This window comes from Myxocyprinus asiaticus, chromosome 13 (assembly GCF_019703515.2).
Source record: "Myxocyprinus asiaticus isolate MX2 ecotype Aquarium Trade chromosome 13, UBuf_Myxa_2, whole genome shotgun sequence".
Taxonomy (NCBI): domain Eukaryota; kingdom Metazoa; phylum Chordata; class Actinopteri; order Cypriniformes; family Catostomidae; genus Myxocyprinus; species Myxocyprinus asiaticus.
In genome coordinates, this window is record NC_059356.1 from 13,639,391 (window position 1) to 13,664,655 (window position 25,265).

General features: G+C 38.4%; 1 protein-coding gene across 3 annotated transcripts in view; it reads left to right on the forward strand.

Moving 5' to 3' along the window:
- LOC127450644 (protein tweety homolog 2-like) overlaps positions 1 to 25,265 on the forward strand; it is a 64,126-nt gene that overhangs the window by 6,801 nt on the left and 32,060 nt on the right. For 2 of the 3 annotated variants that reach the window (XM_051714912.1, XM_051714911.1), the window contains exons 2-3: positions 3,457 to 3,629; positions 16,533 to 16,644. In XM_051714912.1, coding sequence (XP_051570872.1) covers positions 3,457 to 3,629; positions 16,533 to 16,644 — 285 coding nt within the window. Of the gene's footprint in view, positions 1 to 3,456; positions 3,630 to 5,979; positions 6,163 to 16,532; positions 16,645 to 25,265 lie in introns of those variants that run through there. The other variant, XM_051714913.1, reaches the window with a different exon arrangement.

A 25,265-nucleotide genomic window follows, 5' to 3' on the forward strand; every position in this document is an offset into this window, starting at 1 on the left:
CTGACAAAGTCTACGGTAACTCAGATAACCGCTCTGTACAATTGTGGTGAGAAGAATATCATCTCAGAATACTATTCTGAGATGCGGGTTGGCGTTGTTTTGGCGGCACGAGGGGACCTACACAATATTAAGCAGGTGGTTTTAATGTTGTGACTGATCGGTTTATGAATCAGAATCAGAATGAGCTTTATTGCCAAGTATGCTTACACATACAAGGAATTTGTCTTGGTGACAGGAGCTTCCAGTGTACAACAATACAAGAACAATACAAAAACAGCAGCAAGACATAGATAATAATAAAAAATAAAACTAATTATACACATATGTACAGACACACACATACATACACACATACACATGGGTAGTACAAATCTAATACAATCTGTTATGTACGGTGCAAATACAAATCTGTTATGTACAGTGCAAATGTTTTTTTTTTGTTTGTTTTTTTTCTCTCAGAGGAATGAAATGGCAGAAGAGGTAGGATGTGTTGGATAAATATAAAAAAGACTAAACTGTGTATTGCACATAGTTATTGCTCAATGGGGCAATTTAACTGTTCAAGAGATTGATAGCCTGAGGGAAAAAACTGTTCCTGTGCCTGACGGTTCTGGTGCTCAGTGCTCTGAAGCATCGGCCTGAAGGCAACAGTTCAAAAAGGTAATGGGCAGGGTAAGTGGGGTCTAGAGTGATTTTTCCAGCCTTTTTCCTCACTCTGGAAGTGTATAGTTCTTGAAGGGGGCAGGGGGCAACCAATAATCCTCTCAGCAGTCCGAACTGTCCTTTATAGTCTTCTGATGTCTGATTTTGTAGCTGAACCAAACCAGACAGTTATTGAAGTGCAGAGGACAGACTCAATGACTGCTGAGTAGAACTGTATCAGCAGCACCTGTGGCGGGTTGAATTTCCTCAGCTGGCGAAGGAAGTACATCCTCTGCTGGGCCTTTTTCAATGTCAATGTGGGTCTCCCACTTTAGGTCCTGTGAGATGGTAGAGCCCAGGAACCTGAATGACTCCACTGCTTGCCACAGTGCTGTTTAGAATGGTGAGGAGGGTCAGTGTTGGGGTGTTCCTCCTAAAGTCCACAATCATCTCCACCATTTTGAGCGTGTTCAGCTCAAGGTTGTTTTGACTGCACCAGACAGCCAGCTGTTTAACCTCCCTTTTGAATGCAGACTCATCGTCATCTCAGATGAGGCCGATGACAGTGGAGTCATCTGCAAACTTCAGGAGCTTGACAGAGGGGTCCTTGGCGATGCAGTCACTGGTGTAGAGGGAGAAGAGTAGTGGGGAGAGCACACATCCCTGGGGGGCACCAGTGCTGATTGTACAGGTGCTGGAAGTGAGTTTTGCCTGTCTCACAAGCTGCTGCCTGTCTGTCAGAAAGCTGGTAATCCACTGACAGATAGACATGGGAACAGAGAGTTGGTGTAATCTATTCTGGAGTATAGCTGGGATGATGGTGTTGAAAGCCGAACTGAAGTCCACAAAAAGGATCCTTGCGTATGTCCCGTCCAGATGTTGCAGGATATGATGCAATCCCATGTTGACTGCATCATCCACAGACCTGTTTGCTCTCTAAGCAAATTGAAGGGGATCTAGAAAGGGTCCAGTGATGTTCTTCAGGTGGGCCAACACCAGTCTCTCAAATGATTTCATGACCACAGACATCAGGGCGACAGGTCTGTAGTCATTAAGTCCTGTGATGTTTGGTTTCTTTGGGATAGGGATGATAGTGGAACGTTTGAAGCAGCTTGGGACTTCACACTGCTCCAGTGATCTATTGAAGATCTGTGTGAAGATGGGGGCCAGCTGGTTAGCACAGGATCTAAGACATGCAGGTGAAACGCCATCTGGGCCCTGTGCTTTCCATATCCTTTGTTGTCGAAAGACGCGGCTCACATCATCTTCACAGATCTTAAGTGCAAGTTGAGTAGCAGGAGGGGGGAGGAGGGGGGTTGCAGGAGGTGTTGGTGTTTGTGTGAAGTGAAGGTCAGAGTGGGTGTGGGGTGTGAGATTGGGCCTTTCAAATCTGCAGTAGAACACATTCAGGTCGTCAGCCAGTTTTTGGTTCCCTACAGGGTTGGGGGCAGGAGTCCTGTAATTCATAAGTTGTTTCATGCCACTCCACACTGATGCAGGTTCATTAGCTGAAAACTTGTTTTTCAGCTTCTCAGAGTATCTCCTTTTAGCCACTCTGATTTCCCTGGTCAGTGTGTTCCTGGCCTGATTGTACAAGACTTTATCCCCAACCCTGTAAGCATCCTCTTTGGCCTGACGAAGCTGCCTGAGTTCCGCTGTAAACCACGGTTTGTCGTTGTTAAATGTTAAATAATTCCTAGTAGGAATGCACATATCCTCACAAAAACTGATTTATGATGTAACAGTATCTGTGAGCTCGTCCAGATTGGTGTCTGCAGCCTCAAAAACACTCCAATCAGTGCAGTCAAAGCAGTGTGTGTGTGTGTGTGTGTGTGTGTGTGTGTGTGTGTGTGATATATATATATATATATATGAGATCAAGCTTTTGACACTTAGGACAATTGTATACAAGGTGCAAACATTCATTGATGCTCAAGAAGACACACTACTATATGCATACTATACTTTATGTAAATATCTGTAATGTAGATTCTGAAGAGCAGCACTAAAAAAAAATCGAATCTAAATCGAACAATTCTGTTATTTGGTGACTAAAATCAGCCATTTGGCTCCTTAATGTTTCAGTTTAGGAGCCAATAGCTTGACTGGAGCCCTGCATACTCCCATGTTGCGATCGAGACGGTCTCCCTACACTCTCAAACTACTTGTATATTTGTATAAACTGTATCTGAATATTTCGTAATCAATTTTAAATATATTGATTCAATACTTACAATCAGCAACTTTAAATCAATAGTTTTATATATATATTTCCTTCATTTTCATTAAATTACATCGTTCGCAATGCCTAATGTTTTTGTATTTCATTCCCTCATTAAAGATGTTAATCACTCAGTCTTGTACCTTCATCTTTTTGCCCGATTTTCAAATACTGTTTGCTTCAAATTAAAGCTTGCAATCTTGTGATTCACCATGGAGCTGTTAATGAAGACTTTAATGAAATCCCTATAGAGAAAATGAGTGGGAAAACCAGTTCCAGAACCAAAATGGATGGATAAAGTGGGTGGGCACTGTTGCGCTCTACTGCAAATATAATGATCATTCTCCCATCTGCCATTGGTAGAAGCAATTGATAGTCCCACTCCAAACTCACGCCATTGGATGAACAAATGTTGCTATTTTGAGCTGGTCGGGAAGCTCAAACAACAGAAATGTAAATGGCTTACTTATAGTTGTCTATTTACATTAAACTGGTAGAGGAGAAAATATATAAACATTTAAAAACTTTTGGGGTTTTCTGCTTATTGTTTGATTTGAAAATCTACCCTGTGTTTGTGTGACTCTGTTGTGCAGTCTCTGATCGTCCTGGCATGCGTTTCTGCGCTGGGTCTGGGCTTGAGTCTGCTGGTGCTGTGTGCATATCTGACCTGCCTGTGCTGCTGTCATAAGGAAGAGGATGAGGAAGTCAAGAGGCCCGACACCTGCTGTGTCACATGGGCCGCTGTTATCACTGGTCTTGTTATATGGTGAGTAAAGTCACATTTTTGTTTTGTGTCCACCAGGCATTACTCCATGGTGACTGATTTATTCATAGTTTGGCACTTGTAAATTATGTTGTATTCAAAAATGCATGCAATTAATGCTTCTCTAGATGCACATAGCAACATTATGGCGTTTCCTTGAGTAATTAATTTCCTCAAATTCTGGTGCTGGCCATGTTACATTTACATTTATTTGGAAGACACTTTTATCCAAAGAAACATACATGTATTTAAAAAGAAGTTTTTTTAAAGAAGTTTACTTGTCACTTTTATATCGTTCGGGGCTGTTCACACAGAAAGTGTTGTTTTATTACTACAGCAAGATGAAGTGCAGTAGAATGGAACTGACTGCTGCAGTCTTGAAACATGCTTCTTAAAGTTAAACTTATTTTAACCTAACACGGTGTCTTAAAAATGTGGCACCAGTGGGCAACACAAGCTTGAGGTTGATAAAAAAGCAAGACGTGTGGTAACTGTCAAAGATTCTTATGTAGCTCATGTTTACACAGGAAAAACTATGAAACCATGCCAATGTAGGCAAAAACACATCTTGTGTGAACAACCCCTATAGAGGTCATCAAATGCACTTGAAGCAAGATTTATAAATGTAAAAGAATGTAAAATAAACATTAAAATAAAGCTAAAATATAGTTAAAAGGCAAGATAAATGTATACTTCTAAAGAAAAATGGTTTAAAGAGGTTTTTATGCATGTTTTTATACATGGTTTGCTGGTTCCTATCATGCAAGCATTTCTAGTATTCCTGTTCATTATAAGGGTGCATTTGTTCTCAGGGAATTGAACCCATGACGTTGACATCGCTAGCACAATTCTTTTCCAGCTGAGCTACAACTGAAAGAGACAAAGAGAAAGCAAAAAAAGAGGGAGATGTGTCATATACAATTTATTCGCTTCGCCAGAGCCAATGAGTAGAAAGTGTTGAGAGTGCATTTAGGGATAGAATGAGATTTACTTTAACCTGTGACATTTCATTTAGGATATCGGGGGTATTTTGCCAGGGATAATGGTGCATTTGAATTGGATTTGTTATGCGTCAGGTACACGTGTGAGACGTAAGCCGAGGAGGAGATATTTATAGTATTTAAGCCAGATACTGTGTGACCTCCTGTTACTGCATGCAGTTCCTTGATCTTCTAAATGGCGGAGCAAATCAGAGCATGAACTGCTGCTTTCAGCTCCAATTGGCAGGAAATAAGATGGAAGCTAAATTCTAATTTTGAGAAAATTAATCCACCTTCACCTCTTCTCTCTCCAAGATGGATACTTTACAGACATTCATTCCCTGGGTAACCATCATCCACCTGTCATGGAATTCATTTAATTTATTTAAGTCAATAGACATTAAAAAAAACACATCAGGATCTCTTATACACAAAGTTTTTTGGCGAATGCTCATATTCACATTGACATGACTTTTCCGTTTCTGGAGGTGATAGGGAAAGGAAAGGCTCAAAAGTTAGGATGGTCCAATGGCTCAGGGCCAGTTTGAGAGCATTTCGGGCCAGTTGATGGACCCGTCACTTGCCCAATCGAAGTAGTGTCGCATTGGAAGATGCTGTAAAACTTGTTATACTGTATAATTTCCATCTCTTATTGCAAATTAAAACCTAAAGAGAAGACAGCAATCCCTAACCCCATACAGCAATCGCAAACGAGAGGACACCACATTCTAACTTGCCTTGGGCCCCACTCGGGCATGGGATGACCCTGGTTAGCATTCACACATCAGCACCAAAATGTTGTTTCAACGCTGTGATGTCCCTTGCTGATGTAAATTCCGAAATTCCGGCCTGGAATGGAAACTTCAAAGTAGAATATACTGGCTGTAGCATTGTTATCGGAGAAGCCAGTATTTCAGCTTAGCATGTTTCCTAATTCTCAAATGACATATTATGATCATTTTATGATTTAGTACACTAAAAATATTACATATAGCACCTTTAATATTTAATGAAATATACAAATATATTTCTTTCTGACACATATACAACAGTGTTGCTAAAAAGAATATGCATACTTTTTTGTGTCTGAACTACTGACCTGATGGAGCCAGCAAAGGAAATCCTTATTGTTGAGCGCTGGCTACGTCTCTGTTAGGATGTCAGGTCAAGGAGTATTTGCCTGAATGATATCATTAGTCCTAAGATATCAGTGTCCTCACCTGAAGTTCAGTTCGTTCCCTTAAGAAAACCTCTTAATCTTCTTATGGACTCAAAGCCTTGAGGTCAGTTCCTCACCAGAGCTTTGGAGGGTTAGCGCACTGCTAGCACTGTTTGTTTTTCATTTTGCTAATAAAAGAGAACAAATGCTTTGGCCAAAGTGCGAAATTGAATTGGCTGAGGGTTCTGCTGAAACTTGTGACAGTCATGGATGTTTGGAGTTCTGATTGAGTTAACATTCCAGTCGTAGACACACTTCATTTTCCAAACTGCATTTTGCGCCTTTTGAAGGGCACTTCGGGAAGGGGACGCCACTCGAAGAGTCATTCCAAACAAAAGTAAGAGCTTATTTTTTCACAAAGTGCCCTTTTACAAGACATTTAGTGAAGGGTATGTTCAAACTGCCATGCTCTCTTTAGGGAGCCCACATTAAGAGCTTTGTACTTTGTAGTGAGTAGGGCATAGGGATGATCACTTTCAATTGGAATTCGTCGACAAAGTCAGTTATCATGCTAAGTGCTGGTGCGTGATGCTGCTTAGCATAAAGTCCCGCTTAACCCTTTACCTGTGTGGCTCTGAGATGCTTAACACTTTCTATAATAAATAACAGGCCCTTTTAAAGACTTAAATAAAAAATGACAGTTTGTTGCTTTTAGTCTGTGTGTTAGCTTTGAGGGAAAACTAGCTTTTAGCAGATACATTATACCCTTTATCTTAAGGGAAAACTGACCAAAAATATACAATTGTAGCAGATTTTTGTCAAAGAAACACATTCTATAATAAGAAAAATTATAAATTACAAATAGCACCTGCCTGGTGCTAGCAATAGTAGTAGCAAGTCATGGTTGTGCTAATGCTAATACATTATTTTCTTGCCCAACCATCAATAGGTTGTGAAGGAAGTGGCTGGAATTTATAAATTTTTATAGTGTCATGATACAACAGTGATTTTGGTGGGTGGACCTCAGACCCTCTAGGGCAGGGGTGTCAAACTCAGTTCCTGGAGGGCCGCAGCCCTGCAGAGTTTAGTTCCAGCCCTGCTCCAAAATGCCTCCTCATAATCTTCAAGCACTCCTGAAGACCTTGATTAGCTGCTTCAGGTGTGTTTAATTAAGGTTGGAGCTAAACTTTGCTTGAATGTGGCCCTCCAGGAACCGAGTTTGACACCCCTGCTCTAGGGGGTTCTGGGGACATGCTCCCCTGGAAGAAATGTTTTTACATTTTAAAGTTAAATGCATCAATCTGGTGTACTTTGAGAGCAAATTTAAGAGGTTAGATCTATGAAGAACTTTGTGCTCTTGTTAACAATTTTGTGCTCTTAGTAATTTAATCATGAACACATTGGTTGTGTAGATACTAATGGTGATGACACTGCAAAAAAGTCACACCCACAAAGCATGGTAAACGAGACTGAGTTTAATGCAGTTCAAAAAATGAACTGAATATACTCTGACCTACTGCCCCTTTCTCTGCTGTCAAAATCACCTGCTGTCCCTTCCTCAGGGGAGGCTGTCTCCCCTGCTGCCCCTCTCTGAATGTCTGTCCCTCTATGAGAGTCAGCTGAGGCTGTCTCTCCTGCTGCCCCTGCTGTCTCTTCTGCTACCTGGAGAATCTGTCAACAAGAAACGAGTAATGTTAAAATTCCACTGTTACTCCAGTTTATTTCTTGAGAAAAGCCTATGAATAATCTGTTTGGCCACTGACTTGCCATTAACAATGCAAACTATCCTAGCTAGCTACCTCTGTAGCTGTTTCTTCCTCATCTGGTGGTGGATTTCACTCTCTCTTCTTGAAATATTTAAAAATGCTCATGATCTGAAAATCAAAGGTACAAACATTAAGCTTAAAACAGTAGCGTTACTTCAACTTGATTAGTTAATATTACAAATAACCTAACGTTACATGATGAGCCAACTTGATCCTCAGATGCTGAAAATAGTTATGTTGTCAGAGCCGCTGGTAATAATGTTAGATATTTAGCTAACGTTAGCTAGCTAGTTATAACGCTACATGCGTTATACATTGTTTTTCACAACAAGCAGCTGGATATGTCAGTTGAGTTAAGCGTGGAGACTTACAGCTAACGTCGTTAGCTAACGTTAATGTTACCTAACTTAGCTATCATTAGATTAACTTTAATTATCAATGATAACTTCAGTAGTGTTATCTGTTTGCTGTCGTACATTGATAATGTTAAAATTGTGTTTGGACTAGTAGATAACTGCAGTGGATACTGTAACGTTAGTTAACATTACTTACATAAAATGATGTTGTGTCCTCAAAATGCCTTGGTGTCTTGGATGCAGCCAGGTGGTTCCAGTGTGTGTGTGTGTGTGTGTGTGTGTGTGTGTGTGTGTGTGTGTGTGTGTGTGTGTGTGTGTGAGCATGCCCGTGTTTCTTTATAGAGATGCTGCAGTCAGACCCTGATATTGTATCATAAAGCTTTGTCTCCACAGCTTCAACATCATCTTGATTTAACTGAAGTTGCAGTCTTTCATTCAACATTAATTCTTGTGGAATGGAAATAGTTTGCAAATAAAGATTTAGTGAAGGAATGAAGTTGCAAGGATACATTTTCTCATTTCCTTCAACTACTCTGACATCACCTTCCTCTGGTATCCGTTTCCTCTCTGTTGCTGCTGATAAACATGACATGTATGTTTGTGCTATTTCTTTGGTTAACCACAGATAACTAAGGATATTGTCATCTTATACACCTGAAGGCAAGGCTGTCATCACAGCATTTAGGGGAACAAATATAATGAAAGCCCCAAACTGTTCGACTACTAATTTAAATGCTAATACTAATTTTCTGTGCATTGTAGCTCTTAAATTTTAAAAACAGAGGTGATGTGCATCAGCATGTTCTTTACACGAGAGGCTCTTAATTCAGTAATATGGCAGTTTATCTCATTTATGTTTTTGTTTGGTGGTCCATTCTCTTTATTGGATTATCTGATCAGCTCAAAAGTCTTCTCTTTAATTATATTATATGCTTTGAGCCATTTTGCAACTTAAAATTGAACCAGTATAGTTTTGTTTATCCAGTCACGCTATTTTAGGTCCTCCTAAAACACTTGAAACTGGTGGTATGATTAACAAATATATATATGTTTTTGTTTTACTATCTAAATACACCTATAAAAGCTACTTTAACAAAAGTTTTGTGTGTGTGTGTGTGTGTGTGTTTGTGTTTGCATGCATGGGGGGCAATGGTTGGTCTTCTATAAAATGATAGGTTTTTGCAATTAGATTGCTATATGTTTGTAAGGAGAGCTTTTAAATTTGGGTGTGCAAAAAACAATACTGCACCCTTAGATTTTTGCCCATAACCGCTACTCTGCCCGTAAAAAACACATACTGCTGTTCTGCCAGCTTACTGATTATACAAATGTGTTCATGTCTGTTTATATTTCGATGTCAAAACTGCAGAAAAACTGGACAATTTTAAAATCTCATGTAAACACACTTTTCTACAGCCTGGTCTCATAGAATGAACGTTACTTTATATAAATTCTTTCAAACTGAGTGTTATTTGCCGCTTTCTATGTTTCGCTGCAATTTCCTGGTGAAATGAACACTAGAGGTACTACTACAAGTGTGTGGTTTAATCTTTGTCACACAAATCACGAGTACAATTTCTGATGTAGATTTTATAAAAAGGTATTTTTCACTCTATTACTCACCGCCTGCTATGTTATGATATCAAAACACTTTTATTTAAAGCATGATTGGAAAAACAAAATATTTTAACACTTGCATTACAGACCCACCTACATATACACACTTATTCCTATGTCTTTAGCTTGCTTGGTAGCTCACCTGATAGAGCGTTGGACTTTGGGCTTGACGGCCGTGGTTCAAGTCCAGCCAAAGATGCACGAAAGTGAAAGTGGCACTATGGCTTGTTGTCTCGCTTGCGAGGATCAGGGGAGGAGGAGGATGGTCTGTCTATCTTCTGAAGGCTCGAAAGTGGCTGTGGAGCCCAATCCGTGCAGCACAAACCTTTCCACACTTGGGACAAGGGAAGCACTGGGCTGGTGGTGTCTGAAGGGCAGCCTGCTCCTTCTGTCTTTTCCTCTTGTCCTCAGCAGTTGCTCATCTGTCAGCTACAAACTTGAGGCTGGTTGAGTTGATGTAGCTATTCCAGCCTTTTCTGTCACTTGCTTCCTGATGCCACAAGTGATGATGGATGCCGGCTAGTGAAAGCTGCTTCTTGAGCTGGTCTTTAAAGCGCTTTCTGGGGGCCCCTCGATTGCGCTTTCCTTTACGAAGTTCACCAAAAATGACAAGCTCTCCATCCTTGCGACATGCCCTGCCCATCGTCAGGAAAGGTGAATTCACTAACACACAGAACAGTCAAAGTTCCTAGACAACTCGTAGCTCCTCTGAACAGGATTAAACAGATTTTTTGTCAATCAGTTTCCTGGCTGTTTGATTGAATGATTGTGTGTGGAGACGTTTTCTTTATTTTAGTTACATGGGCAATGGAAATGTGTAATTTTATCATTTTAAAAACCCGTCAAAATCATTCCAAAGCAGCCCAAATTTTGTCCACCCACCCAAGCACATTTTTCCCCGCACAAATCTATTGAAACCCTATTGGAACCCACTCAATCTGGCAACACTGCCCGCTGGACATCGCACTTGAAAACTGCAGCCAAACATGTAATGAAGCACGTAATTTCAGTTTTTTTCCAAAAACGTTGCAATGCTCATGTAAATTTCATGAGGCCATGCTGCTTTTCTTTGTCGATTTTTGGTTTTTAGATTGAGCTGATTGTTGATAGTTATCAGCATTTTGTTGTACATGTACTCAGTGTTTTCTTCACATTTATGCATGGAAGAACATTAACACTTTCTAGTCCATATAATCATACCTGGGTTGGACAAAATTCTGTAAGACAGCAAGAGGAATGTACCAAAGTGCAATTCAAAGAAATTCAACACAATCACTCAACAGATGATTTTTATTAGTCAAGCACAACAACTAAATGAGCAAGAACACAACACATTGTAAGTGTTTTCTTATTTACAAGAATTTTCAGACATTTGATTATTTCAAACATTGATTATTAATGTCATCTAATGTTTCTGGAAATACCGCATTTTTGTGGGTTTGTCATCCTAAAAAAAAAAAAAAAAACATTATAAAAACTACACTTAAAAACACTTCTGTGCCACTTGAGGAATTGATTTGGAGTTTTAAAGGCATTAATCAATTCAGAATGGGGCAAATCTCTGAATAGTGCTCAACAGTGTTCTAGTTTATCTGTATTTTTGATGATCAGAAATGAAGTGTATGTTAACCATGCTCTGAACTCTGGCACAGCTGACCCCATTAAAGCTCTGCAGAGAGGAGTGATGGGTGAAGATCCAGTACAGTGGGTTCTTTCTGCAGAACAGGATCTGAAACGGCGGCTTAGATGAGATAGTGTGCCTGTCATTGGCTCCGAGACACATTTGGGCCTATTAGGTGTGTAAATGGCACTTTTATCCTGTTGTACCACTCTCTCAGAGCTCAGTGGGAACAGGGAAAGAAGTGTTTACTGGAGCATTCGATAATAAGTCCCCCAGCGGCTTGGAGAAGGATCACCTCTCTAGAGCAGTGATATGGGGCCTGTGGAGGCTGTTCTGATATGGGGCCCATATTATGGAAACTGGATTTTCCTCTCTCTTTTTCGACATAGCTCACTAAAAAGTAAGAGTTTATGTAGACATACTGTACAACAATTTACACAATGCTATTGTGTGCGATTGTCCAGTCAGTTCTTTCAGATTCGCTCCTTATTTGGTTCAGCACTTAAATTAATGGAGGTATGCAGGTTGTTAGTGGGATGTAAAAAGAAGAACACTGATTTCAGTGGCTTGCTGGATGCAGAGGGCGAGAGCTGTGCGAGCACACTCGCTAATGGGGGCAGAAGCGCTGCTGGCCTGAGGGAGTTGTCATAATGATATAAGGAAAGAGCCTGGAATCCATCATGCTTAGAGGAAATCAGAGACATGATTCTCACTCAGCCTCTGGACCACCTGCCCCCACCACACATACACACACACATCCTGCTGAGGAGTTATTATAGCAGGACGGTTTGTGCCATCTGCTCAGCCCCATTATCCTTCAATGGGTTTCCTGTGTTTACATTAGGAGCGTTTTTAGTCCGCTTTTGTTCATAACTGTGTGAAATCTGACAACACCTAGTGCAGTACTTCACTTGAGAGTGTGTGTGATTATGTGTATTTGTGGTTGAAAAGGGGCAGTGTGTTTGTGGTTATAACATGTTTGTGTGTGTGTGTGTGTGTGTGTGTGTGTGTGTGTGAGATTAAAAAAAAAAAATTATATTTATAAGTGAAGTATGTAGTTTCTGTGTCACTAGTGCCTCCAATTGGAAATAATGTTTTGTTACATTAAAACATTGGCTAAACCAATGAGGTAATTCTCATGAAACTTTTTAAAATTCTGTTCTGAAAGTTGAACACAGTAGAAAGTACAAAGTGTTTCATGTTTTACTTTAGATGTTTAAAGAATTTTCCGGTTCATTTCTCATTACCACAACGTGTCCAGCTTTAAAATTAGCACTATTAAATGAAGTAAAAATGAAATGTTTTTTTTTATTTATTTTTTTATGTTTTAAATAATGTATGTTGTAACTAAGATCCAGTAGTGACATTCCAAACCTGGATAATAGAATGAAAAAATCTGGTGTCCATCAAGCCATTTTTTCTCTAATTTCTCTACTGCAACATGTTTTTCTACCTTTTCAAAACAAAGACTTATTCTGCCATAATGCATGAGCAAGAGGCAAAGTTGGATACCTGGATACTTGTCACCTCTCTCTTTGTAGTATTTCCAACATTCTCATTAACGCAACTGATGCAAAATTTTTAAGGCAATGATCAAATAATGATCAATTTTGACGATTCAATTCAATTTTTAAATACCACTTTTGATAACTTATAATGGGTGCCCCTATTATTAGTTTGTTTGTGTTAGATCACCTCATGACCGCAACGCACTTTATCATTTCCGCAACATTTTTATACTCATTGCTGTAATAAGAAACCAAGATTATAATTGTTGCACTATGGAAGTTTGCGCTCTGTAGCGACATCTGTGTAGCAATTTGTGGAAGAACACTTTACGTGATTCGTGTTTCAGCACTGCTCTTCTGGCGGATAAATCTTATTATTGAGCTTACCTGGACATCGCCTGTGTGTGATCATGACTGGGAGATATTCAGAGCCGGAGTCATAACGTGCTATTTTCATGTTGATATGTTATTCGATGAAACATTTAAAAACAAATCTTAATTACATATATGAATGAATGAATTTTACACTTATAGCGATTTTCTGACACTACACTTAAAGCGCTTTAACATAGACAACAAGGGACTTTCCTCAACCACCACCAGTTTCCAGTACTGTATATTTTAATATGATTATTCAAGTGTTTTATCTACCATTAATATTTGTATTGTACTACACTTATCAATTTAAGAGCTGAAACTCGTGAAGTGGCTGATATGAGTTCAGTGGAAGACTTCTTATTTTTATATTATTTTGTACAGCCTCAGTTGATAATACAAGTAAAACCGTAATACTACAATAGTATGTCAGTGCCCTGCATACAATAACAACGTAAACTAAAAACATAAAATGGGCATTCAATAATGATGGGGATGAAATATAAAAAGCACAATAATATGTTTAATTAATAATTGTAACTTGCACTGTACCTATAGTGGCTTTTAAACAGACAATCTGCTAAAAGGACAATAAGTGATAGCTTGTGCATTTCTGCGACTGGGGCAAAAGAAATGAGAACACAGCAAACACACAGTCTTAGGGAAGCTGGAAACTACAGCAATGTTATAAAATACTCAGAAGTCATGAATATTAGTAAACATGTTACAGTAACTTTACCGGACAATGAATATACATCGCGGTCAGTTAACATACGAGTATTGTTGGATTCATACAAGCATGACAAGCAATATAAGCTTCAACAACCCTACCAGAAAACATATCCAAGCATTATGGCAGGGAAACAACTTCACCAAACGGATAACAGAATAACATCCCTCCAGACTGCAGCGATGCTGTGTGAGTGCAACATTTGAATTTGTGCCAAATCCGACAGCTCAAAATACACATGTTGGCAGTATACAGTGTATACTGCAGTATGCAGTAAACTGTACATTACTGCTGATAAACTGTTGAACTTTCATCAAAATCAGTGTGGTGTATGTCAACCAAAAAATTCTTTGAATACTCTTTGAATACACTGCAGGGGAAGTGATAGACGATCATTTCAAACGCTGCACAGTCCTTGCTTAAAAAAGCTCTCGGTTGAGCTGACCTGTGATCCCTGACCAGAATGAGGTTAGTTTGATCTAATTTTCAGAAATTGCTTCATCATTCATGTGACAGAAAACTGGCTTTTGTTTTCTGTCAGGATACAGTGGAATGTTGGCTCTTCTGAAGGAATTCATCTGGAAATGTGCTCACTTATGTACATGCGCCTCAGTCGCAATAACAAAAAACAAACAGAAAAAACAATAATTTGATAAGAAATACTGAAATGTCCCATGAATCATATTGTTATAACAATCAGAGCAGTCTGTTGTGATACATGCACAAAGTGCAGTACGCTTGGTTTCTCACTGGTTTTGCTCATGTCACTATGAAATATAGCCTCTCGCTGAAGCCATCAAAGAAAATTAAATGGGAAAATAGGCTCTCCAAATGCAGAAGTATCATGCCTAGACAGTGCCATGGTGAAAAAAGCAGCTTAAATCAGCCTAAGATGATTTGTTTGTCTTGGTTGGTTTCCCAACCTGGTCAGGTTGGTCTTTTGGCTGGTTTTAGAGGGGTTTGGGGCACCTACAGCTGGTTGGTCTGGGAGACTAACTAAACCAGCTGAAACAGCTTCTAAAAAAAGCAGTGTCTCTCAGGTTTGTATGTTTGTTTTTTAACATGAGGACATTTTTCTTTTCTTTTTTTTTCTTTTTTTTTTGGAAGGTTTTTGGTGGTTTGGGAAATGAAAATTTGACTGAGATGGACTGAACCACATGGTCTGAACACATGGTTCTGATGAGGTTGCCTAATGAAGAAGAACTGACAGGTTTCTGGGAAGATATGACACATAGCACAGCAGTCTAATCAGGTAGACTAAAATTCTGGAGCCTACTTTGAAACATTTACTCAGGTTTCACATTAGAAGTCACCATGGGACCGATGCAGTCAAAGTGATAAATTATCAAGTCAAACTAGTAATGGTGAGCACACTTTTCCTGTCTATTGCAGCAGGATATCATAAGGGATTGGCCTATGATGTGTTGATTTGTCTGTTTGTCTAGCCTATGATATAAAGCGTTTCAATAAATGAGGTAGCAAGATCCCTCGTGTAAGTGAAATTACCTGGGAATCTCACGAAACCTGTCAGGAATATGTCCAGGTCACATTTCACCACCAAATCAGAAGAAAAACAATAAGAAATTACATTTAGTAAAAAATGAAACCTTTTTGTACGACCAATAACATTTTTACATTGTGACATTTTAATGACAACTAAGCATAAACCACTGTAATTCAAAAAAGAAATAAAAATCAAATTCAAATGTTTTATTACTGTAATGCTAAAGACAATGATATAATGTATTTATACACTGTTGTAGTATTTGTTCTACTGTCTTTAATTTATGCTGATTGAAATAAAACAAATATCTATTTTACAGTATTTTCTTACTTTTATAAAATTTAATAAAATTACATACAATAAAAGGTAAAAAATAAATAAATAAAATAAAATCCCCCAAATAAATTACTCACAATCATGTTATTCCAAACCTGTACGACTTTCTTATGTGGAACATCAAAGGAAATGTTTTAAAAAAGATAGCCCGCAGCCTTATCAATACAATGGCAGTTGATAGTGACTTACTTTAAAGCTTAAAAAAAAGCACCCAAAGCTCCTGTTCTGAAACCACTTGACAGGTTTTGGTGAGAAACAACCCAAAGTTTAAAGTATCCAACTAAAGTGTTTGGCTGGTCATGTGATCCTTTTATAAGGTTATTTTAATGTGAGTGGTCGTGATTTTATACACATGTCTCAAAATTACAAGTAATTGCTTGAGGAGTGCAACTTTGTTAATGAGTAAAAAATTATTGACTGCACCTTCATTTTTCATTTCAGTGATTTTTGGGTGAACTATTCATTTGATATTAAAATCTTAATTCAGTCTGCATATTTTCCCACATTTTACCATTATATCATTAGCTCTTTTGATGTTAGGAATTATAGGATCTTTTCTACTTCCTCTTTATTAGCTCAGCGAGAATGGGCGGGCCAAGCTTCTGAACACAGAATAGCAATCATTGACTTAAATATGGGTGGTCGTTTGTTAATGTATCAGTCTGATGTTGTGCAAGTTCAAACAATGATTTAGCAGCTTCATTTTAAAAGTCTTTTTCACTGGGGAAGAAGTTTTGAGTTCTGAAACTTACAATTTGTTTTCTCAGTACATCAGTCTCTTTCAAAAGATAAAGCAAACTTAATTACTCCAAATATTTTCCCTTTAAAGTGGGTATGCACTTCAACAAACATCTAGATTTTTCTGAACTTTGATGCAAAATAAGATACTTTTATTGACATGAAACTGTGTTTGTAATGCAAACTGTTTGTTGCCCTGTTTTCTTTGTCTCACAGTTCAGCGGTGGGTGTGGGTTTCTATGGAAACAGCGAAACCAATGATGGAGTGTACCAGTTGACGTACTCAATTTATAGTGCCAATCACACGCTGGGTGGCATTGGGAGTCTGGTAAGAGTTTCACTTCCTTCAGCTGCACTCTCTCACCTGTCACTCATCATGTCATCTCATTTCATTGGAACAGCCAGAGGAAAGTTAATCAGAAATGTAGCTGTTACATGCTGCAGTACATCTAAGTGCCAGAGCTTCAGGGGATTTTAACTGCTGCAGTGGAATATGAATTTATCACGTAGTGAGTGGCTGCAGCACACACACACACACAGGAACTTGCATGCAAGCACTGCTGCAGTGTTCACTTTTGTAAATCTCAAGAGACCTGTTTTTGTAATCGTTTAGTTTATGCTGATTTAAATTGTATTTAAAACATTGTAATATGGCATTTGGTCCCACTTTTTATTATATATATATATATATATATATATATATATATATATATAATTTTTTTTATTTTTTTTTAATTTGGAATGCCCAAGTCCCACTATTTTAGTAGGTCCTCATGGTGGCGCGGTTACTCGCCTCAGTCCGGGTGGCGGAGGACATGTCTCGGTTGCCTCCTCTTCTGAGACAGTCAATCCACGCATTTCATCACGTGGCTCGCTGTGCATGACACCGTGGATGCTACTCTCCGCGATCCATGCACAATTTACCATGCGCCCCACTGAGAGTGAGAAACACTAATCGTGACCACGAGGGGGTTACCCCATGTGACTCTACCCTCCCTAACAACCGGGCCAATTTGGTTGCTTAGGAGACCTGGCTGGAGTCACTCAGTACATCCTGGATTCGAACTCGCGACTCCAGGGGTGGTAGCCAGTGTCAATACTCGCTGAGCTACCCAGGCCCACAGTCCCACTTTATATTAAGTGTCTTTAACACCAATAAAATGTATTTATTAAGTACAAAATGTTTTGTAAAATTCTCACATGATTCACATTTGCTGCTACTGAGGTTGAGGTACAGGTAGGTTTAGGAGTTGGTTAGGGGTTAGAGTGAGGGTGTAGGAAAAGGGTTGGGGTAAGGTAAGGTTAAGTACATTGTATCAAATGCTCAAGTACATAGTAGTTAAGGACACCAAATATAAAGTGGGTCCCAGTATTTTTACCGTAATCCAATAAAATATAACTTTATTACAGTGATGACACTATAATGATAATCACAATTGTCAAAAAAAAAAAAAAAAGTCTTTATGGTTCAAAGAAATAGGCTTTATTTTCATTTTTATTTAGATTTTGGGGTCAAATATGACCTGGGCATGTTTTCTTGAGATTCACCCAGCCATACTGTGTCTGTCCTGGTTTTAATCTCTAGTTTTTGAGGAGTTGAGTTCTAAACACATCCAGCTGCTTTTTATGTGTGTAAGCAAGAGAAAGCCATAAGTACAGAGAGAAGCCTGGGATTAAACGTTCATCTGCATTAATGGGGATTAAAAATGTGTATATGTATATCCATGCAGACACATGAAGCACACACACATGTTCGTCTGTCCCTCATGCACCCTTGTCCACAGACGTGCAGGAAATGTCAAATGTTTGTGGGCGTCCTGTTGGTCACAGAGGATATGATGGACTCAAGTGGGGTTTCAAGAATGTGTGTGGGCCAGAATCACTCTCCGACTCACTGCTAAACAACTATAACAGACTACTTCTCAAAGCCATTGAGAAGTGCGAATTTTAAAGGCAGTTGTGTTTTATAAACCCTTCTAAACCTTTTTTAAAACAGATTGCTTAAAGGTTTCATACAAGAACAAACATCAAAAAGAAGTTACAGGATATATTAAGAATGGCATACAGTACTACCATACTATTTCTGTATAGTGCAGTATTTATAAGGTGCACAGTACAGTATGCACATTTTCTATGTACGTGGAATGAATGCACCCTGATGACCCAGACTACTTTTGCCTAAACTGTGCAGCATACCACAGTGCATAGTATTCCAGAATGCATTGATTATTAAAATTTTTTTTTAACTCTACTTAAAATTGCATTAAAATGCTAATCAGATTTATTTCTGAGATGAAATTGTGAGCCAATTGCCGATGTTAAGTCAGCATGAACCAGGGTTAGCAATTGCAACCCATTTTACTTTCGTAATTAGATGTACTGTATTTTCCAGTGAATCATGATATTCATTAAGAAAATTGTAGGGCAGCACTTGATTTTATCCATCAAGAATTGAGTAAATGTTGAAAATTGGGCATTACTTACCAGAATGGAGCCAGGTAGTTGAAGGTGAGAGGTTGAAGAAGCAAGAGGGATTTGTGATTTCAACCATAAAAGGAAAGTATTTTCAGAAGTTGAGCAAGTTATTACATTTTGATGAAAGATTATGAAGACAAAACTTTTATTTATTTGGAATAGCATGCACAATAAGACCAGGAATATATTAAGAAAGTAATTATTAAAACTTGAATTCATGTTGTCTTTAAACATCTAACATAATAAGGTCATGTTACAGCAATGTCAAATTATCAGCCTATTCTCCTGAAAATTACATGGCTGTGGCAACATGTTTGCAAAATGAAATTCAGTTTCATGGAGAAATGTCCACTGAGGGGCGCTAAAAGCGAGTGTAATGTTCTCCCAAAAAGATGAGTTTTTTTAGGTTAATGCTTTGAGTTTTAAATTAACAAAGCTACCTACCTAACCTAAAACTTAAACCTAAACCTTACCAATAGTGTCGTAAAAACCAAATGTAAGATGATAGAGCAATAACCTTAAAAACCTTGTCTGTTTTTGCTAGTTTAAAATTAAAAAATGTCTCAGTCCCTACCCTAATTCCTACACCTAAACCTAACCGATGGTGTCATAAAAGTGTGAGAAAAACGCAATATCTGAAGAAAACACATAATTTCTTGGCGCATCTATGACACTTTTTGGCTCACGTGTCAACTCGTGTACTTTGATGGACTTGTACCCCAGTCTTCCACATTCAAACTCCAGTGCTCTATTAATTGAGCTACCATACAATTTAGCCACACTGGAAAAAGCGTGTAAATTATGATAGATCTCTTTTTACTTTGAAGGAGGAAGCAGGGGCCAGGTAAAAAGTCCACGTAAATCTTTATTTTTCCACTTTTCAGCTTAAAGAGATGATATTATGCTAATTTACAGGTTCATAATTTTATTTTGGGGGTCTACTAGAATAGGTTTACATGCTTTAATGTTCAAAAAACACATTATTTTTCTCATACTGTACATTTCTTTTCCCTCTCTTCATCCTCTGGCTCAAACGCTGTGATTTAACTCCTGTCTCTTTAAAGACCCCCTTTCCGAAATGCCCAGTCTGTTGTGATTGGTCAGCCACGTAGAGCTTGTGTCGGAAATGTAACACCCCTTACTATAACCGAGTTTCAGCTCTTGAGTCTTCCTGGGCAGCTCTGTAAACACTATTGTAACTATGGTAACAGTGGCATTGGTTTTTGCCATACCAGCTCTAGCCCGAGTCCAATAATGAAAGTTTGGTAGAACAAGCTGATTGACCCGAACCACCTTCACAAGCATGACTTGAGCAGGACGTTTCACATGGTAAGTTTTAATTTTGTAGCTTTCTCACAAGTATGCTGTTGATTATTGTGAACCTAACAAAGCTTCAAGTAAAAGACATGTAGTGCATCTAAGTTAGTTATCTTTTGCTGGAATGGGTGTAGCTGAACTTATTCGCCCGTGATATGAACAGAGAACAGAGGCTTACTCCCGGTTGGACATTATCGGGGGGTATTAGAGAGTTAGTGAGCAAATTAGCTGTGGACTACCAATAGAGGCCGAAAACTTTACAGCTTGTAATTATATAAAACTGTTGAGATCAACCATTTTGTTACACTGTTTTAGGTAAAAGCAGGCCCACATCTGAATAGTAAACCCTTACCAAAACAATAACATTACATAGCAAGTTAGCCGAGCACTACCTTGGATTGCAGATGTAATGACAACAAACGATAGTAAGAACAACAAACAATCTGCATAATTCTGCCCAATTGTTGGTAAAAGTGGGCCCGCAGCTGATTAACAAAACTATTTCAACACAGTAACATTAGCTAGCAGGTTAGTAGAGGCCTATAGCTGTGCACAGGGTGTACACCGTAGCTACAACACAAAACTCAGCATTTGAACTCTCGGTAGCAGATAAATCCACAAATAATCAAACATACTTACAGGTTGTGATCCTGAAGTGCCAGAATGTCCCAAAAAAATTGGAACTGCACCATCTTTCAGGAGTAACCATCTTGAAAATCCAGCATTTGTTGTGGTTGTACTGCTGAGGAATATTGGTAAAAATAAATTTGAACCACTGATTCTTCATTTCGTCTGCCTTTGGAAGTCCAAACAAAGAGGTTTTGCTTTCACAGTGAAGAAAACAGCGTCTTCTCGACATAGCGACAAAACTAACCCAACTCATCCTGGCCTCGGCTATAACTGCGCTTGTTTGAGGATGGGCCAATGTGTTGCATAGTGACGTAGATACTTAACGGAAGAAAAGGCTGGACTACAATCCAGCCGTTTCTTGTAGTTCTTGAGCAGTGTTGTCTGTGGGAGAGAATAACTCCCTTTTGCGTGGACTTTGTGCTTAGTAACTTTGCAAAACTTTTACATGCACAAACAGCTAGGTAAAGGTAAAATCCCAAAAAGCATAATAGGGCCTCTTTAACACCAATACAGTTTGCTTTTCAGCACAATGTGAATGCACAAACAGTCAGCTTCGTGTGTGTCTCTCTCTCTCTCCCCTCTGGCAGTCTGGACATCATTTTTATCCCTCTCCATCTCTCACTGTAACACAGAACAGCTGTTAGAGATAATTACCCACAGGTGTCAATCCTTACCATTCTTCCTCTCCCAGCCTCACTCTCCACAGATGTTGCTCGGCCACACCCACATCACCACATTAATGTAGTAGATTATGTAATGCAAACGTTAAAATATATCTTCTGTCAAATCATGCGTTATAGTTAGTGTTTTGATGTCATTAGAAAGCAGTGTATGAGTAACAGACCGAAAAATACAGTAAGTGTTTATGAACTGTTAATCTGCCGTTTTCTGGTGATTTTTGTGAGAGTGAATAAAACTTGTTGTTGTGCCTCTAGTGTTCATTTCACCAAAACACTGCTGTGAGACAGAACAAGGCACATAACACAAATTTTTGCTAACATGTAATTATAGCAATGTGGTTCTATGAGACTAGGTTGCAAATTGTGCTGTTTGATACATTTATCATTGCATTTTGTGTACCGCTTAAAATACAACTTTCTGAAAAAGTAGTATATAGTAAATATTTCATGGTAGATGTAGTGGCAAGCAGTGTGCTAGAATGCTATTTGTGCCAGGCATTGGACAGTCCTTTGTAATTCACCGCTATGTTAAAGGGGTCATGAACTGCTTTTTATTTTTTTATTTTGTACTGTTCTCTGAGGTCCACTTATAATGTTATCAAGATTTTTACATCAAAAAACATCATTATTTAGAAGTAATAGGCTATTTCTGTCCTGTTTTGACCCCCCCCCCTCATTGTAACACACTGTTTGAATAGGCGTGGCAGATTGTAGACTCGGAAGTAAACGCCCACTGGCGTTTGATTGGCTAACATTTTTGCATATTTAAAAAAACCTTTGCTTCTATGATTAGGTCCCAAAGTTCCAAAGGACAGCTGTGTGCCCACCGATGTAAACTTCTGCATGTGTGTTTGACAGCTTACATCATTCATAGATGGACGCTGCTGTGATTTAGGTTAAAAATGCATAAATGCTCAGTACATATCAAACAATCTGTAATAACAGACAAAGCAATAGTGACCACGTAATAAAAACAGTTACTCACACTTGTGTGGTGCGACATTACTGTCGGATCAAATATAGTCGGCACAGCATCGTCTTTTATTTAAATTTTTCTGAAAATCCTGCGTCGAATTGTGCCTTGTTCGTAAACGAATCCGCGGTAAAATGAAGTGAACAAAGGACCAAGTTCTTACTGACGCGGTCTGGAACTTCATTAAAAATAAAGTTCATCCACTCTTTCCTAATGTTGGGATCAGAAGGAAGGCAATGCAAAGACTGTGTTTTTCCACAACTTGGCAATGCACAGCGTCTTGTTGTCTTCGGAGCCATCTTTATCGTTTGGTTTCTGCGTAGACCTGCATTTGCCTCTCTCGTTAATTACTTACTACATGTGTGAATTGATGGGCGGGGCCAAACAGGCAGTGATGTAGAAGCAGGCATTTATCTTCTGCGGAGGCGGTGTTTAGCCACACTATTATGTAATAAAGTGGCACATTCCACATCCTGTCGTTTTGGCAGATTGGCTTCAATATAAGCTGTTTTTAGACTAATGAGAAAGTTTTGAGTTCTGAAACTTACAGGATGTTTTTATAGTACAATGACCTCTTATATGTCGAAAAATCAAAGAATTTTGATTTCTCAGTTCATGACCCCTTTAAATTTCAAACAAACCACAATCAAGTTCTGTTTCCAGCAGCATGGCTTGGATGTGAAGGCTGTGTAATTTAGCATCTGGTGGTAAACAGTGCACTTGGCTGGCTGGCAGAGTGTTTCTTCTGACATGACACTGATGTTCATAACCTGCTGGCAATGCTGTGACAACCTCTGTTCTGCTGATTCTCAGCATCTAAGAACTACCTGCCGCACTCTCATCCTCAATCTCCGTCAATTAGAAATGAAACAATATTGTTTTTATACAGCCGTAACAGGTTGTTTTTCTATTTTTTGGTCTGATAACAAATATGCAGAAGCCATTTTTAAATATTGTTTTATCTCTGATTTATTATATTCAGAGTATAATTATTTATAAACAATCACAATTAAAATATATGCTTGTGAATATAATAGTAACAATACATCTGACTTAAGCATGTACTTGGCTGTGGCTATGTTAAAGTTTCAAAATGGCCTTGAAAAGCATTGGAAGTTAATAAAAAAATTTTAAAAAAAGGAATGAAAAACTTTGTGCACTAATCTGTTTTTGAGTCAATTCTTCTTTGAATTAAATAGTTAAACTGCAAGTAATGAAAAACTGTTTGCACTAAAAAAATGTTTGAGTCAGTTTTTTGAATTAAATAGTCTGAATGATTCATTGGCAAATAGGTGTCAATGATTTTAAAAAAAGTCTTATTCACCTACAAATTGTGTGGGTAGTCTAAACACATTGAGTTAAATATTAAATATTTAACCTATTCGTAACCTATATAAATATTGAATTTATGTTACATTTGAAATACTGTTTTTTTTTTTTTTTCTGTTGTGGTGTAATGCCATTGTTGAGCTTTATTCTTTTGAGACCCACCAAACATCAGTAGACTTGACGTTATAGAACCAACAGTATGGTAGAAAAGTGTGAATTGCAGATAAAAATAGCAGTCAAACCAATTATCTTTCTACTGTTTCATGGTTGGGTGTTCATATCTTAATGAACTCTCTAGTGCAGAAGTTTCACAGTGTGATGCAACAAAAACAACATTCGGATTGAAATAAACAGCCTTGGCTCCACCAGAACTGCATAAATCCAATTTCAGATTTAGTGAAACTCCCTCTTTAAATGTAATGTGCAAAGAGGACCACATCCCTGGGCCAAGCTTGACTGCACAACTGAATTCATGAATGTTCAAGTGATTGGGAGTGTGAGGACAGAGTTTTCTGAGATACCAAGCATTTTAAATGGCTGATGCTGTTGCTGCCACTGGTTGTGTGCCAAAATATCTGTTGCAACTTTGAATAAAGTGGTGTATAGATTGCTATTTTGCATCCTTGAAACTCTATTTGATGCAATATCCACACCATCCACAGAGACAATGAATCTGCTCTATGAATCTTAATTACTGTTCTGTTGTCTCAAATTGTGAGTTATAGAGCTAGACGATAATGCATTTTTCCAAATTTGCCACATATTTAATTTCACTGAAGTGAAACTGTAATGAATAATTATTGCCAAGAGTGTGCATAAAAGAGGTTTACCAGAAATGCCTCACAATGAGGGAGAGGAGAGGAGAAACACTTACCCAGCAAACACAATTAGACATTTTTCAGCATGCAAACGCATTTTAGAACCTATAAAGACAGATGTACTGTTCAATTATATATAAATAATTTGATGTATAATAAGAAATTGAACAATATTAGCATGTGCGTTGCAGATTGTGACAATGTTTGTTGAACAGATAGCAAGCAGAATTTTTACTGTCCGCATAAAGTCTGGTGCATATTTTACCTTATTCTGGCTCGATAAGCATTTGACCAACATGTAAAACTTGTTAGTTTTTGTTTAACTTGATGTTCAGGATCAGGTCAAACTTAAATAACCAATAATAATAGACCAGTGTGCAGCAAATTGGTAGTTAATCCAAATAATGACACAGTAATTTCAGAGAAAGTTTGTACAGGGAACGCTTTTAGTTCTGAAAAAGTACCCATTTTTTTAATGGCCATAACTCTGTGGGAGGTCAGATAGTAGAAGCATTTCAGTAGTGCACTGGCGACTTGTCTGTGGCAATTCTGCCCCCTCAAAATCACTGTGAATGCATAATTCTTCTCCAGCTTTAGTAAAACTTTTGGAAAGAGTGATTGGGGGCTGTAGAAGCTGACCTCAAACTAGTTTATTTTTGCTTTGTGGACAAATTTTGAGCCTACCACACTTTTGCAATTTTCTTTTGCAGCCAAAGTTTGTTTTACT